At 39.3% G+C, this 14,799-nt stretch overlaps 2 protein-coding genes across 2 annotated transcripts; one reads left to right on the top strand and one right to left on the bottom strand.

The window, feature by feature from the left end:
* Positions 1 to 2,850: 2,850 nt before the first annotated feature.
* Positions 2,851 to 8,230, top strand: arg2 (arginase 2). Its single transcript, XM_014409790.4, has 8 exons — positions 2,851 to 3,236; positions 3,334 to 3,406; positions 5,918 to 6,092; positions 6,217 to 6,376; positions 6,513 to 6,607; positions 6,700 to 6,804; positions 6,949 to 7,085; positions 7,197 to 8,230. The coding sequence occupies exons 1-8, from the start codon at positions 3,117 to 3,119 to the stop codon at positions 7,382 to 7,384; spliced, it is 1,053 nt and encodes a 350-aa protein (XP_014265276.1). The 5' UTR covers positions 2,851 to 3,116; the 3' UTR covers positions 7,385 to 8,230.
* Positions 8,231 to 9,245: 1,015 nt separating this feature from the next.
* vti1b (vesicle transport through interaction with t-SNAREs 1B) lies at positions 9,246 to 12,914 on the bottom strand. The gene is made up of 6 exons (XM_004539973.3): positions 12,669 to 12,914; positions 12,514 to 12,572; positions 11,467 to 11,661; positions 10,847 to 11,020; positions 10,203 to 10,264; positions 9,246 to 10,043 (listed from the first exon to the last, which is right to left on the bottom strand). Exons 1-6 carry the CDS (start codon positions 12,775 to 12,777, stop codon positions 9,950 to 9,952), a joined length of 693 nt encoding a protein of 230 aa, XP_004540030.1. The 5' UTR covers positions 12,778 to 12,914; the 3' UTR covers positions 9,246 to 9,949.
* Between the last annotated feature and the right edge of the window lie 1,885 nt (positions 12,915 to 14,799).

The following is a 14,799-nucleotide window of genomic DNA, read 5'->3' as shown; positions in this document are numbered from 1 at the left end:
TTATTTTCACTTCCAATTTTACATTTTACTGAGGATAAGAAAAATATTTAGGATTCATCTTTATTGCCATTACACATGTATAAATACAGTTTACATCTAATCGGACGTGCAAGAGCAGTAAGTGCAATAGAAGAAGATTATATAGTAATCAACCAGTAATCAGTAATCAATGTGACATAGACCGCAGCCTCCAGGCTGGGCACACAGCAGTAGGGAGGCAAAGAAGCCCCCCAGCCAGGCTTCACACCATAGACAATTGCCTTCAGATGACCCCAAAGATAAAAGTCTAAGGGGGTCAGATCAGGAGACATTGGGGGCCATTTAACTGGCCCACGACGACCAATCCACTTTCCAGGAAACTGTTCATCTAGGAATGCTCGGACTTGGCACCCATAATGTGGTGGTGCACCATCTTGCTGGAAAAACTCAGGGAATGTGCCAGCTTCAGTGCATAAAGAGGGAAACACATCATCATGTAGCAATTTCAAATATCCAGTGGCCTTGAGGTTTCCATTGATGAAGAATGGACCCACCATCGTTGTACCCCATATACCACACCAAACCATCACTTTTGTTGTTCCAACAGTCTTGGAGGGATCCATCCAATGTGGGTTAGTGTCAGGCCAATAGCGGTGGTTTTGTTTGTTAACTTCACCATTCACATAAAAGTTTGCCTCATCACTGAACAAAATCTTTTGCGTGAACTGAGGGTCCTGTTCCAATTTTTGTTTTGCCCATTCTGCAAATTCTGTGCGCCGATCTGGGTCATCCTCGTTGAGATGCTGCAGTAGCTAGAGTTTGTGAGGGTGCCATTTGTGAGTAGCTAATATCCACCGAAAGGATGTTTGACTAATGCCACTTTCCAGTGACATGCGGCGAGTGCTACGCTGTGGGCTCTTGCTGAATGAAGCTAGGACAGCCACTGATGTTTCTTCATTAGTGACAGTTTTCTTGCGTCCACATTTTGGCAAATCCAACACTGAACCAGTTTCACGAAACTTAGCAAGCAGTTTGCTAACTGTAGCATGGGAGATGGGTGGTCTTGTAGGGTGTCTTGCATTGAAATCTGCTGCAATGACCCGGTTACTGCGTTCACCAGATATCAACCCAAGTTCGGTCCGCTCCTCACGTGTTAACCTCTTCGACATGTCAATGGCTGTGAACAAAGAGAAACTTGTAAATAACTCATGAAAGAATAAAGTTACTTTGAAACCAAGTACACCATTGTTTTTCTTGTGACATTACCAATAATTTTGATGTGTCACATGGCCCTCTTGTATCAAAGATGGCCGACTTCTAAATGGCCACCATGGTCACCACCCATCTTGAGGAGTTTGCCCCCTCACATATGCTAATGTGCCACAAACAGGACTTTAATATCACCAACCATTCCCATTTTATTACGGTGTATAAATGGCCCACCCTGTACTATCTGAATGCGGAGCTACCGTATTAATAAAATTAAGCTTGTTTAAAGCCCGTTAAGAAAGCTGTCCATCTATTCGAGTTAACAGACAGCGATATTACAACAAGAGAATCTAATGGTTCACAATCGAGTATTTTATTAAATGACAGTTTAGTTTATATTACCCCAGCTCTAGCCTGGGTGTCTGCGTCCAAATTTTATGTACCCTACGGTCTGCAAGTACAAATATATGCTTTTTCCATCTGTGTGTGGAAAGTAAAAGGGACCAAGAATGGTGAGGCAATTTTCTGCAAACTTGACTGGGAAGTAGGCATGGATTTCATACTTGCTCATTAGTTACCATAGTGATATACCCTGTTAAGACGTGAACCTCCTTCATAGTACAGACACCACAGGGTTAATCACGAAGTTACCTTAATATTAACCTCTGTTTCGTAGTACAGTATGTTTATTTTTGTTCACTGAGTCATGCCACAGTCATGCATCTGAGGTGGGCTAATGACGTCAGAAGAAAAACTTGCACTTGATTCGCCTAGAACCGCTCAGTGGGTTAAGGTGAGGATTAGGGTTAGGATTTGCAATTAGGCTTGAAGTTTAGAAATGCACTACTTTGTACCCACAATAGCCCATGTTAATGATTCCGAGCTATCTTTGTGTTGCCTGTGATGTAAATAATTTCAGCTGAACGCCGTGCATCGTGCTTGGAAGAAAACCCGAGTACATAAAGATAAAATATAGTGGATTCATCATAGCTTGACAAGACTACAACAACGAATTAACAGTAATAAACCGCAGTTTCACGTTAACGACAGGAAACAGAGTAAGTCCGCGAAGCACTGTGTTCCTTTACTTGTAAAATAAAATTATAATTATAAACTAACTGCAATTCATCAAGTAAATACACATAAATAATAAAACAATCGCTCGTTATATTTATTAGAAATCTTTGCTGTTTAAGTCCATTTTACTTTCAGTTAATTGCCTATGATAACTTGCACTTGAGATTCTGTTATTGCTTTACAGTGTGAAATTTCTTGCGGTGGTGAAAGATAAACCCCGCAATAATACACTAACCCAGATAATAACATGTTTTTATGTTGGCCAGAAATCAAGTGGGATATGTTTTGGCAGGAGCTTTAGAACACGCGTGGACAAACACCTCGGTCAAGAGCGTTTAATGTAAACAAGCGGATCATTACACTACGCTGCGTCTGTGGAAATTTCCACTTTGATGACACTGCAGCAGTGCGTCCCAACATTTCACAAAACACCCTTGGCCCACATCAGTTTCCAGGACACGCCTAAAAGCGAACCCACTTCCTTCCATAGTTGCTATTGGCTACTACGAAGGTGTGTCATTCAACCTGACGTCAGACGCTGTATATATATCAAGACTTGCCTCGGTAATAAAAGCTCATAACACATTGCAAACGCTTAAAAGAAATTACGCTTTTTATGGTAGGTGGCAGAGTTTTTTTATTTTTATTTTATGACTGAATTAAGAGGAGATCTCTTCGTATTCGTTGTCGGAGTCACAGTCTCATAAATATTCAGTAGATTGACGAGTCATAAAGACCGCCTCTCCTGCACCAACGACACATTCAGCATCCTCGGGCGCAACATCTCACTGAGCTTTCGTCAGACTCCGAGTCGGTTTCATTGTGACCGGGGCGACTTTTAATTTCCGAGAATGGCTTTGAGAGGAGCACTTTCCCGTCTTTCCCACTCTTCCCGTCATTTCAACCATACTTACCAGCAAAGCAGAGCTCATTCGGTGGCCGTGCTTGGCGCTCCGTTTTCAAAAGGACAAGTAAGATATTGAGTTTTTTTTTTAAAATATTATCATTACTTTTAAAGAGCCTATCATCTTTAACAGTTTAACAACTCCCATGTTTTCTTCCCTACAGAAAAAGAGAGGTGTGGAGCATGGCCCTAAAGTCATCAGGGATGCGGGGCTCATGGAGAGGCTTTCAAATTTTGGTAAGTGTCGTAATCTTGGAGCTGCCGGTGGTGCTGGGTTATGTAACTTGTCGGTGGGTGTAACCTGCAGCTTAACCCGGCAGACTTTTAGACAGACATATCTTCAGCGCTCGGTCGTCAGTCAGTCTGTTACATAATCGGGAGAAAGTAAATATAAACAAATGATATGTAACCAATGAGAGAGATTTGGTGCACATGTTTCGGAGAACAAAGTGATTTACGCGCGAGTCCAGTTTGAGGCTTTCGTCATTAGTTTTACAGGATAAAACGTCGTGTAATAAAATAGGATGTAAAACTAGACTTATTTATAGGCTCCCGAATGTATATTTGTGCATGTTTAATGCCATATTAAAGCCAGTCAAAGAGAGAAACCTCGAACATCCTCTCCAATGTTTGATGTTAATCCTCGTCGAAATGTTATTGTATAATGGCTACAAACTCATGCATAGGACGGAAAGACGAGACAATACAGGCGGACATTGTGATAACTGTCAACATGGCACGCCGGCGTCTCGCTCTTCTCGTGAGAAATTACACCTATTGCTCATTCATTCTTGCCCCCAACCCCCCACCGCCGTTCTGGCACATGCTCGTAAGAGCCCAGAATGAAGATGACGGTGTTATTTCCATTATCTCGTCACTGCAGTGACAGACACTTTTACTTTTTATGTGGTCCAAATGAAAACTCCCACGCAGTCCGGTGTGAAAAGAAGTGGTACCTTTAACGTGAAAGGCACAGCAGGTGACAAGAACCCCCTCTGTGCGCATGTCAGCGAAGTGCCATTGTTATTGAAATTCCACTAAGGATTCATGAATAAAGAGAGGAGGGCCTGCCAGTTCTTAACAGGCCATGATAAGGTCACAGCTATCCCAGGGTACTTAAATTCTATCTGTGATCCAGACATAGTTAATTACCTTTGGAGTGATCAGGTTAATGTAGATTAATATTGTGCATGGAACAAACACAATGTAAATCATGATGGCCTCCATTAATTATTGTAGTAAAGGTAGTTCAAATTAATCTGTTTTATGCTTAATAAATATACTCAAAATGTCCAAAGTAATGTCTTGAAATTTTGCCCAAAAAGTAACATGAAATGGAAATCTGCTGTCGTGATACTTCCTAGCTCACCAGAATCCCCATTTGCACCACAAACTGCTCCTGCCTCTATAAATATAACAGAAAAACCAATGAAGGTGTGTGACAATGGCAGCTTAATGCAGGCCTTTAGGTTGTAACTTCCTAACTTCCCTTACCTAACTACCCAGGTAATCCAGTTTGTTCTGTTCCACACATCAGCTCATGAGGTGTAAACATGTTGTGCAAAGGGAAGAGCGCTCCCTTTGTGTTACACATACACTATACAGTGCGTCACTGGCTTACTTTCAGTTTCTGTATGGCCACTAAGTGGATCTGCACAATATGACTATATTGTCCAAAATACCTTGAACTGTATCAAATGAGTGTATATATATACACACACTCATCAGTTTGTTCTTACGTTGCTGAATCTCAAAGATACTGTTGTAAGTTTTATAGTAACAACCTTGATGTTTATCACAAGGTGGTTTATAAAAAGTAAAATAAAACCTGAATATATGTAATCTAATGTAAAATGTTGGCCAGGAATCAATTCCCTGGTGGCCAAATTGGCAGCAATGAAATAAGATCTAGCTGCTATGTCACTAACAGAGGAGGACACATGAAACCAAACACTAAGAGAAGTAGCTGCCATGTACTCTTACATCTTCACACTCTCTAGGTTTCCTGTCAATTTGTACAAATTGTTTAAATTAAAAATATATAGATATAATCAAACCAATAATCACTGGCATTTATAAACATTTAACATGCCTTTACATATGAATAATAGCGCTTGTAATCTTGCATTTAAAATTTAAAAGCTCATCCCTTTGACAAACTTATGAATTGTCTTGCAAGAGATGCTCACTGTTGCATCAAACAAGGGCTATTCCTGTCCTGTCTACGAATGGTCATGAACCGCATTGGTCACCCTTGGATCAGCAGAGTAATACTACACTACCATCAAGGCTCATATAGCTGGATGAACCCTAATATGGTGAAACACTTCACTTGTTTACTTCGCTGTCTATATCTAAACTTTTAAATCTTCTGCAACCACATAGTATAAGGCAAACTACAGTCACTGAAACCTGACCCGATGTGGGAAACAAGACTAATGGAAAGTGCTCCGTCACTAGTTCCACTGGCATTGAATGACTCAAACCCATGAGAGTGCAAGGTCAGACAAACGCATGTTAAGTCACGGGAGCTACGGATTATGTAGGCTGCCTAACTGACACCTGCACATACCACGTCTGCTAATTACAAATCCTCAGGCTGTTTGAAGCCGTCAGGTTACCAATTCCTTTGTTCAGATTTCCTGAGAAAATAGTGCACTCCCGTTCAATGAGTCATTTTAAACTGCAGCAAATGTGACACAGCGCAAAGTAGTTTAAATGTATGGATGTTTGTTGTTGTGTTTTTAGACTTTTCTGTCCATGACTTTGGGGATCTGAACTTCCAACACCTGGAGGAGGATGAGCCCTACATGGATGTAAAGTTCCCGCGGACTGTGGGTGCAGCAAATAAAAAGCTGTCTGCAGCAGTGAGGAATGCTGTCAGTGCTGGCCACACTCTTCTTATGCTGGGAGGTGATCACAGGTAGGAACAGAAAATATTGGCAATACTACAAGATAGCCTACTCTGTACAACAAGTCCAGTGTTTGTATTAATATTATGAATCCATTGCACAGATATCTTTAAAGCTGCTCTACATCTGTTATAGCCTTGCTGTTGGATCAGTGAGCGGCCATGCCCAGCATAGTCCTGACCTGTGCCTTATCTGGGTTGATGCTCATGCAGATATCAATACCCCTATGACCTCCCCTTCAGGAAACCTCCATGGCCAACCTGTGGCATTCATGCTCAAAGAGCTGCAAGACAAGGTGAGGAAAAACATTCAGCTTCACTAAAGATATATTAAAACACTACTTACAAAAGGGATTCTGTTAATTTAAAAAAGTATTATTGCTTTTTTAGTATCCTGTATGACATATTAAACAACCTCTTTTCACTCACCAGATGCCAGATATCCCTGGGTTCTCCTGGACTAAGCCATTTCTCAGCTCAAGAGACCTGGTGTACATTGGACTGCGGGATGTTGACCCTGGGGAGTAGTAAGTACTTAGATTTAAAACGTTTTAGTAAACGAAACTGGGGTGCACTCTGAAACATAGGTCTTGATGTGTTTTAAAATTGTGCATTGCAGCCAATTCCTCAAGAGCTTCGGTATCCAGTATTTCACCATGAGAGATATCGACAGACTAGGCATCCAAAGGGTCATGGAAGTCACTTTCGACCATCTTCTGGCAAGGTATTATTATTAATAGATTGTGATTATAATAGATTTTAAAATGATAACACTAAAAATGTTCTTAATTTTTCAATTTTTAATTTATACAAAAAACAGTTATAGATGTTTGAACTGAGATGTTGAATTTTATTACCATCCTGACAGAAAACAACGACCAATACACTTGAGCTTTGACATCGATGCATTCGACCCGTCTCTCGCTCCCGCCACAGGAACACCGGTAAATGGAGGTCTGACCTACAGAGAGGGAATCTACATCGCAGAGGAAATTCATAACACAGGTACAGATCACTACAGTTATGGCTTTCATTTCCTTTGGTCTTTTCTAGATTTCTTAAAGGTCTTTGACTGTCTGGCTTTTGAATCTAACTTGTCATCATCTTGGTGTGCAGGTCTGCTGTCAGTCATGGACATGGTAGAAGTAAATCCTGACCTTGGGGCAAGTCCTGAAGCTGTGGAGGCTACTGCCACGTTAGCAGTTGATGTCATTGCATCATCACTGGGACAGACGAGAGAAGGCGCTCACACATCCATGGACGAAATTCCCCCTGGGAAAAACGACACAGAGCTTCGCCTCTAAGGGCATGAAGCAAAGCTATGGACTTCAACACTGTCATCCCTGACCATTCCACAGATTTAAATACAATACTGCAAAGACTATATCTATTTGAAAGGTGACAGTTTAAAGCTTTTTTTTTTCCTATTTTTCTGCTGCTTGGTCTTTCACTTTGAAAGCTAAATTATGTCGGGATTCATGAAACTACGAAAGGGCTTTGCATAATCTTTCTTCATATTGATAATGCTGAGAAACGTCTTTGACAGAATTTAGACACCAATACAGCTATTGGGGATACAGCAATACTAACTTATTTTATTATTATTATTATTATTATTATTATTATGTGTAATAACTTGTCTGGCTATCTCTGATAGCACACTGCAAACCTCCAATAAGTGGCTAAGAAATGATGGGTGGGTGGTTAATCTTAGGTGTGCGTTGCCACAGCTGCCAAGTATCTATCATGTTTGGTTTATGAGAGAATTAGCGTGCATCAGCGGTACAAAAAGTATTGAGTATGGACGATTGAAGTTCACAGTCTACTTTAGACTGTTTTGTGGCTGTGCCAGTTAGTTAAAACTAGAAGTATGCTATCACTTCTGTGATAGTTGTAGTTACTGTATTTTCTTTAGAGTTTACTTTTGTATTTTTACTGTGAATCAATACATGGACTATAGTGATTTGTGCACCACTATTTCAGCATCCCTGGAAAAAGTAATAACTATTTGAATCATTATGCGTGAACTAAAGTATGGCTTGTTATCTATGTTTAGTTTAATTTGGCTACTGAATGACTATTGTCCTTGTAACAAAGAGCTTCTATTTTGGTCTTCCTTTAATATGATTAAAATTTTTTGTTTGTTTCTACGTGTGTCTTATCTCCTCATTATTTTGTGATCAAAGTAATATATTGCTTTAATTGATGAATGCAATAAATGAAGAACCAAAGAATCACCTTGAGGATGAACATGAATGCCTACCACATGTCACGTTAATTAACCTAAACCTGAACCTCATGGTTACTCTTCTATGGTGTACATTGGACTGGAAGAGTAGTCAACACGCCCCACTGTGAAATAGAATGATTAAATAGAAATCATTACATTTCCCCACCAAGCTGGGGATTTACCAAAGATATTAGTCATATTAATTCTTTAAAAAAAAATAGCACAGGAACATAGTATTTTTCGGGTAAGATCTTTCGTATTTCAGAAAGACCATACCCAAACACACCCTGTATGTATGACAGTAGCATATGTATCCGTACCTACTCGAAAGTGCTAAACCAGCCAGCCTGCAATCCAAACATGTCACACTGAAAATATTTGCCTGCAATCCAAACATGTCACACTGAAAATATTTGCCATATTTCGTTGTTGGACACATGTGAGCACGGAAAAAAATGGAAAAGTTATCTGAGTATTATTTTTTAACTAAATCACTGCATTCTGTTCGCATTTGTATTTTATACAGCATCCTGGCTTTTTATTGAAAGAGATTTATTTTAAATTAGGTTATAAAACCCTAGAATGTTCCCTTTGTGCTTAAGAAGATGGAAAGGATTTAAAGAAATTCGAAGGTAATATTTTAACACATTAAAATTATATTTCCTTCTTTCTACAATGTCCCTGTCATACATAACCAGGTCACCAAACTTGTTTGTATACTCTAGAACACACCAGGCGGGCATGATGGAATAGAAAAACATTGCAGCAGGTGTACCGTTTCCCTTAACACCACTGGAAATCACCATATGGTCAGTTATTTGAGAATCAACTCTATGGTAACAGGTGCTGTTTACCCTTTATTACCTGATCAGGGCTTCCACAGAGTATTTTTCTTAACTGTTTGGCTTCCTTCCTTAAAAATATCAGATGCAAACTGAGGTTAAAGATCAACTTTAATGTTGCAAAAGACATCAAATCGGAAACCAAAAACCTATTTATAACAGTGATTTTTGAATCGTACAGTAATTTTGCATGAACTGTATTAAGACATTGCATTAATTTATTTCACTGATATATCTCATTTAAAACTTAAGTCTTTTTTTTAAGCACACAACCACTTAAACACAGAAAAGAAAGTATTTTGTTAGGTGCTTTTTCATCATATTGTAAAAGATATTCATACATCAGCAGTTGAATTTGAGCAGTTTTGTAACCCAATCTGAGACTCATAGCTTTCTAGAACTTTCAGTCACATTTCACAAGTGCTTTCACCCAGAGAGACATGTGGGCTCAATTAGCTTGTTTTCTGACTCAGCTAAGATGCTACAAAGAATCATCCATGGGATCTGTAACAGCCAGCAGACAAGTCCAGATCATCATCCTGCAGGACATCAATGGCATCAAGTGACAGTGCAAATCTAAGTTCAAAGAGCTTCTGTAGGTTTGGTCCATTAGCAAGTTGGCAAATTGCCATTCACATCAAATAATGGACAGAATGCCCTGTCAGAGTTCAGGCCTTCATTGCCATCACAGACACAGATAGCTGAAAACAGCAGGACAGTGTTATTATTGCTACTGGATAGTCAGTAGAGACAGAGTCTGAGTTTGCCCTGGATCCACAACTTAAACGTAAGTCTGCTCATTTTCGGAAAAACTTCAGGTAAATCACAGCACCCAGAATGGCCAGTTCCATTAAAATGATGATGCCCAGTAGCAACTTGTTTGTCACCAGCCTGTAAGACAGAAAAGAAGCAACAATAAGATGCTTACACTCAATGTGCTCAAATGTTCCAAGAACATTTAAAAGAGACCCCAATCATCAGGATCATGAGACGCACACAAAAAAATAAGGAACTGCTGTGGTGTAAGACGTCTTTGTAGGGTGCACTTACCGCCTTGACATGGCACGAAGAATTTTTCTACTACGACTCAGGTTCTCTCCAGTATTCGCAAGCTACAAAAACAACAAAACAGAAGAGTTTTAACAAACCTACTAATCTCAGGTCATCATACAGTCCTGTGCCAAAGTCTTGAGCCACTATTCGTTTCTTTATAGTTTTGTAGGAAGGAAAGAAATATATGCATCGATTTATTAAAACGTGCAAACATGCATGAAAATACAGCACATAAGGTAAAAACAGAGTTTTTAAAATGCTAATGAGCTTGGAAGTTAATATTTAAAGTTTTAGTTACATTAAAATTTTTAAGGACTGCACAGGATAGTGAGATATGTCAAGCTGACAGCTAGTAGCTCTTTGGAAATCACATTTTTAGTGCAAAAATACTATTTTATGCCTGTTGAACTGTGTTATATTTGGCATTTTTCCATATTTAACTAAAAAATTAGAAACTAATAATGTGTTTTTGTGATAAGTTGTCACGTGTAGACACATCAACACTGGTTCATCATTTGATTTAGGTGCCTTTTTAAGCTTAAACGATTCATAGGTCAGTGACAAATAGACATCACAGGTGGCTAAAGACTTTTGCACAGCACAGTACAAGAATACAAGCGTAATAATGATTCTCAGCTCACTCTGTTTCTGCTTCGATCCAGCTGTTCCCTTTGTTCTCCCAACTCCTCGATGATATCTGTGCCAATTTGCTCCGTCTCAGCAGCGATGCGCTGGCTGCGCTCAATACTCTGGCTGGCGTTATTTAGAGCATCCGTACCTTGAAGAAGCAATGCTCTCTGGGACTGCAGGTGTGTCTGCAAAGATGGGGAAAAGGGACAAATGAAACCAAGTTTAAGCAGATTTATTCTGGAAATACAGTTACATAGACATCCACAACGATCACTAGGAAACAGGGTTGACATTTTTCTCAGTCTAATACAGTCTGGATCTGTAAGTGCTGCTGAAAAATAAGCCTTAATAAGTTCAGAGGATTTGGTTTCAAATTGATGAAGATGTTTTCTTGATTTGTGTGTCTCCTATTTGCATTTTTTCTTATGTTACAGCGCACTGATATTCTTCAGCAAAAAGAGGAAGAAAAAAAAAAAACACACACACCCAGAAAAAAATCTTACCCTAGAAATGCAGTTTGACATAACAGCAGCAACATAAAATAATGTTTTGTGCATCGAAACAGACGCGTGACAGGGCCTGTCACACGTCTGCAACAGCAAACCCAAGCACCCCAAAGCCCCTAACTCACACTGTGCTGATTTTGTGAAGAGTAGATGCCATGATTTCCTGGCACTGTGTTGTACGAGGAGCCAAAGCCAGGTGCTGAGTTTTTCATGTCCCTCTGAAGCTTGCCGAGGTCTCGCCGGTACATACGCAGTTTTGTGCTCATTGAATTTCGATAGGACGGAGGGGCAACGCGCAGCTCCTCTTCCATTCCTTGTAACTGGAGAAAGACAAGAAAATGTTATTGTTTGAGAAAAAGACAGAAAAGGATCTTACTCTATAGAAACAAGCATATATTATCAATTTATTTACTAGTTTAGGCTTAACCTTCGTAAGCCAGAACATTTGAGTGACATTTGAATTCATGCACAGTTAAAAATGGGGCATACTTAGAATACTAAATTTAATTAGAGGTTCTTCTATTTCGATTTTATTCTTATACACGTGATGGCCAACATATTAGAAACACCACTCAGATTTTAATAATATAGGTAACAAGGTCAGAATCTTGGAGGAAAAAAACAAAATAAGTATAAGTAAATATCCAACGCTGGTGCTAGCACAAGACTCAATCATGAAACATCATCATTGCCATGTCACTCATTGTCCCGTCCTTTTCCAGGTTAAACAGGTATTGGTAACAGGTTTGCACATATGTTGTGGGACATAATTTGCAGTGCATAATTCTTAAATGACTACTTAAAATATGTTGATGTTAAAAGATGGAATAACAATTATAAAAGGTTTGTGTCAACAAAATGAAAAGAATAAAAGTTGTTTTTTTTAACTTCACTGTTTTACTTGAAATGCACTGTGGTTACCAGAAAGACTGGACAAGCGAAAAATTCCTTTTGGGGGGTAAAACGTACACTATGTTTCCATTTTGTATTGAACAAGTGTTATTTGCACAACAAACGCGTGTATTATTTTGATAATTCACTATTTCCCTGGTGGAAATTTTCTTAAAAAGTTCATTTCAAGCTCAATTTAAGTGTATTCACATGAAAATGTCATAGCTAGTAGTCAAGTGAACTTTAGCTAGCTGTAATGGGGAAAAAGATAAACAGCTCACCACTTCTTCAGCCTCCCCATGTCTCTCATCGAAGGTCCTCACCAGCCTCTTCCTCTCCTCTGCAGGAGTGACAGTACAAGTGTTACTTAAAAAGCACATAACTTACATTCTAAGGCGTAGTTATTTTGATCTGGGCTTTATGAGCAAGCAATTACCTCCGTGAGATTTCTGAGCCTTATCTGGCATCAGCTTCAGCTCCTCGTACAACGATCGGTACATTTCGTGCAACTTCTCGAATTCCTCCGACGACATTTTGCGTGTCATTTAAATGTCCTTTCTTGTGAAATTATTTTTGTCTTTTATTGTAAAATACAACACTTTTTATGATCACAAGTTTAGGTATCTAGTTTTGCTATGACGATAATCAGATTCTCGGGATTCTTCTTCCGGATGGCTTTCGACTGACCGTCGTAACTCCGGAACAAAACGCAAACGTACTAAAATGTAATTTTTTTTTACTAGATATGAAATTGAAAAAATATTTTAAAAAACACAATTATGTAGGAATTTAAAACAAAATAGTGAAATGTTGTGAAAAGCGTGTTTTAAAATAACCTGGATAATTATTTAATGATTATTTCATTCCGGCGCTACAGAGACGACGTTAATAGGGCTTTCTGGGAAATGTAGTTTTTAAACCGAGCTACTTGGGAAATGTTTGTGTTTATTCTGTTAATGAAACTACATGGATTCAGAGTTCCCCTTGTTGAAGATGGAGAAATTTCCTCATAGTAAGCGTCTATAACAAATTTTAAAGTACAGATCTATTTTGAATGTATAAATAGCCTGTCTAGCTAAATAAATGGGTGATTAATCATTGATTAATGTTTCAGAGAGCAGGGGGAGTATTATTTCGGGTTTATTGTTTTGTTTTGTTCTTACCTAAGCCATCAAAACATCACTGTCAAAATAATTAAAATGTATCTTATTGAAAGTTAAAATGGCACATTATGAACCTCGGGATTTATTATATATATATTCGTGTATAACAAATACAACTGTTTAACACTGCCCTCACTACTATGTCATAAAAACATCCTCATAAAGGTTTACAAGATGGTAGAGGGGAATGGTTTGGAGACAGTCCTGCGAGGTCTGCGAGGCAGGAGGAAAAAAGAATGACCACAGAACAGGTGTTCCCCACATTTGCTGAAATGGCAGCCTAGGTGCCTTTACAGTCTTATGACCCCACCAACCCCTGTGTTGATTTGCGTTTTAATCTCAGTTAGGTAAGAATAACACTACACACTTCAAGTGGTATCTCACATAACCAGTTTAGAATCACTTGTTAACCTGAAACCAAATTCTTTAGGAGGAGGCCAGGATACCTTTAAAACACACAGTTTCAAGTTCCTAGGTGTGCACATAGACACAGACTCCCAATGAAGCTCAAAAACCTCGGCGGTTGAAAAGAAAGCCCAACCGTGTGTCCATTTTCTAAGAATCCTCAGAAAATTGGACCTGAAGGGGGAACTGCTGATTGTCTTCTACTGTTGCTACATTGAAAGTGTGCTGACATACTGTATCTCTGTATGGTTCTCCAACTGCACCATGGCACACAAAAAGGCACTTCAGAGGTTCATTATATAAATAAACTTGACCTTGACCTGTGTTTTGTTGTGTTTAGTATCGAGGGGGGACAGTTTCCAAATTTCTTGTACTATTGCACTAGGACTGTGCAATGACAATAAAGAGTTATTTTATCTCTTATCCTAACTTATCTTATATTACCTTGGTGCATTCGCTTTGATCACTTTCACTTTTACTATTTAATTGTTTAAAAGACCAGCAGATCGCTGTCTCTGCAGAAAAATAGACAGTTCTTGCAACAATGTGCGAGAACTGTCCCCTTTGAAGTCCATCACCACTTTCCCACAAAAAAAATACACAAAGATGGCATCTACAGTTACATAAAACCGCAATTTTCCTTGATTTGACCAGAGTGGTGCATCTAAAACCAATTTGAATAGATGAGGGTCTAATCGGGCTACCGTGGCTCAGGGGATTGGCAACCGCATCTGTAACCGGAAGGTCGCTCCCCGGGCTTTCTGTCCTGGTCGTTGTGTCCTTGGGTAAGGTACTTTACCCTACCGCCTACTGGTGTTGGGCCGATGGCGCGATATGGCAGCCTCGCTTCTGTCAGTCTGCCCCAGTATCTGTGGCCTCCACCAGTGTGTGAATGTGAGAATGAATGGTATTGTAAAGCGCTTTGGGTGCCTTGAAAAGCGCTATATAAACCCAATCCATTATTATTAATTTGACCCACAGCAGCCTCGATTTTTCTTT

Source organism: Maylandia zebra, linkage group LG19 (genome assembly GCF_041146795.1).
Source record: "Maylandia zebra isolate NMK-2024a linkage group LG19, Mzebra_GT3a, whole genome shotgun sequence".
In the NCBI taxonomy this organism is placed as follows: domain Eukaryota; kingdom Metazoa; phylum Chordata; class Actinopteri; order Cichliformes; family Cichlidae; genus Maylandia; species Maylandia zebra.
The sequence above is the reverse complement of the archived record's forward strand: the minus strand, read 5'-3'. Positions and strand labels throughout refer to the sequence as shown.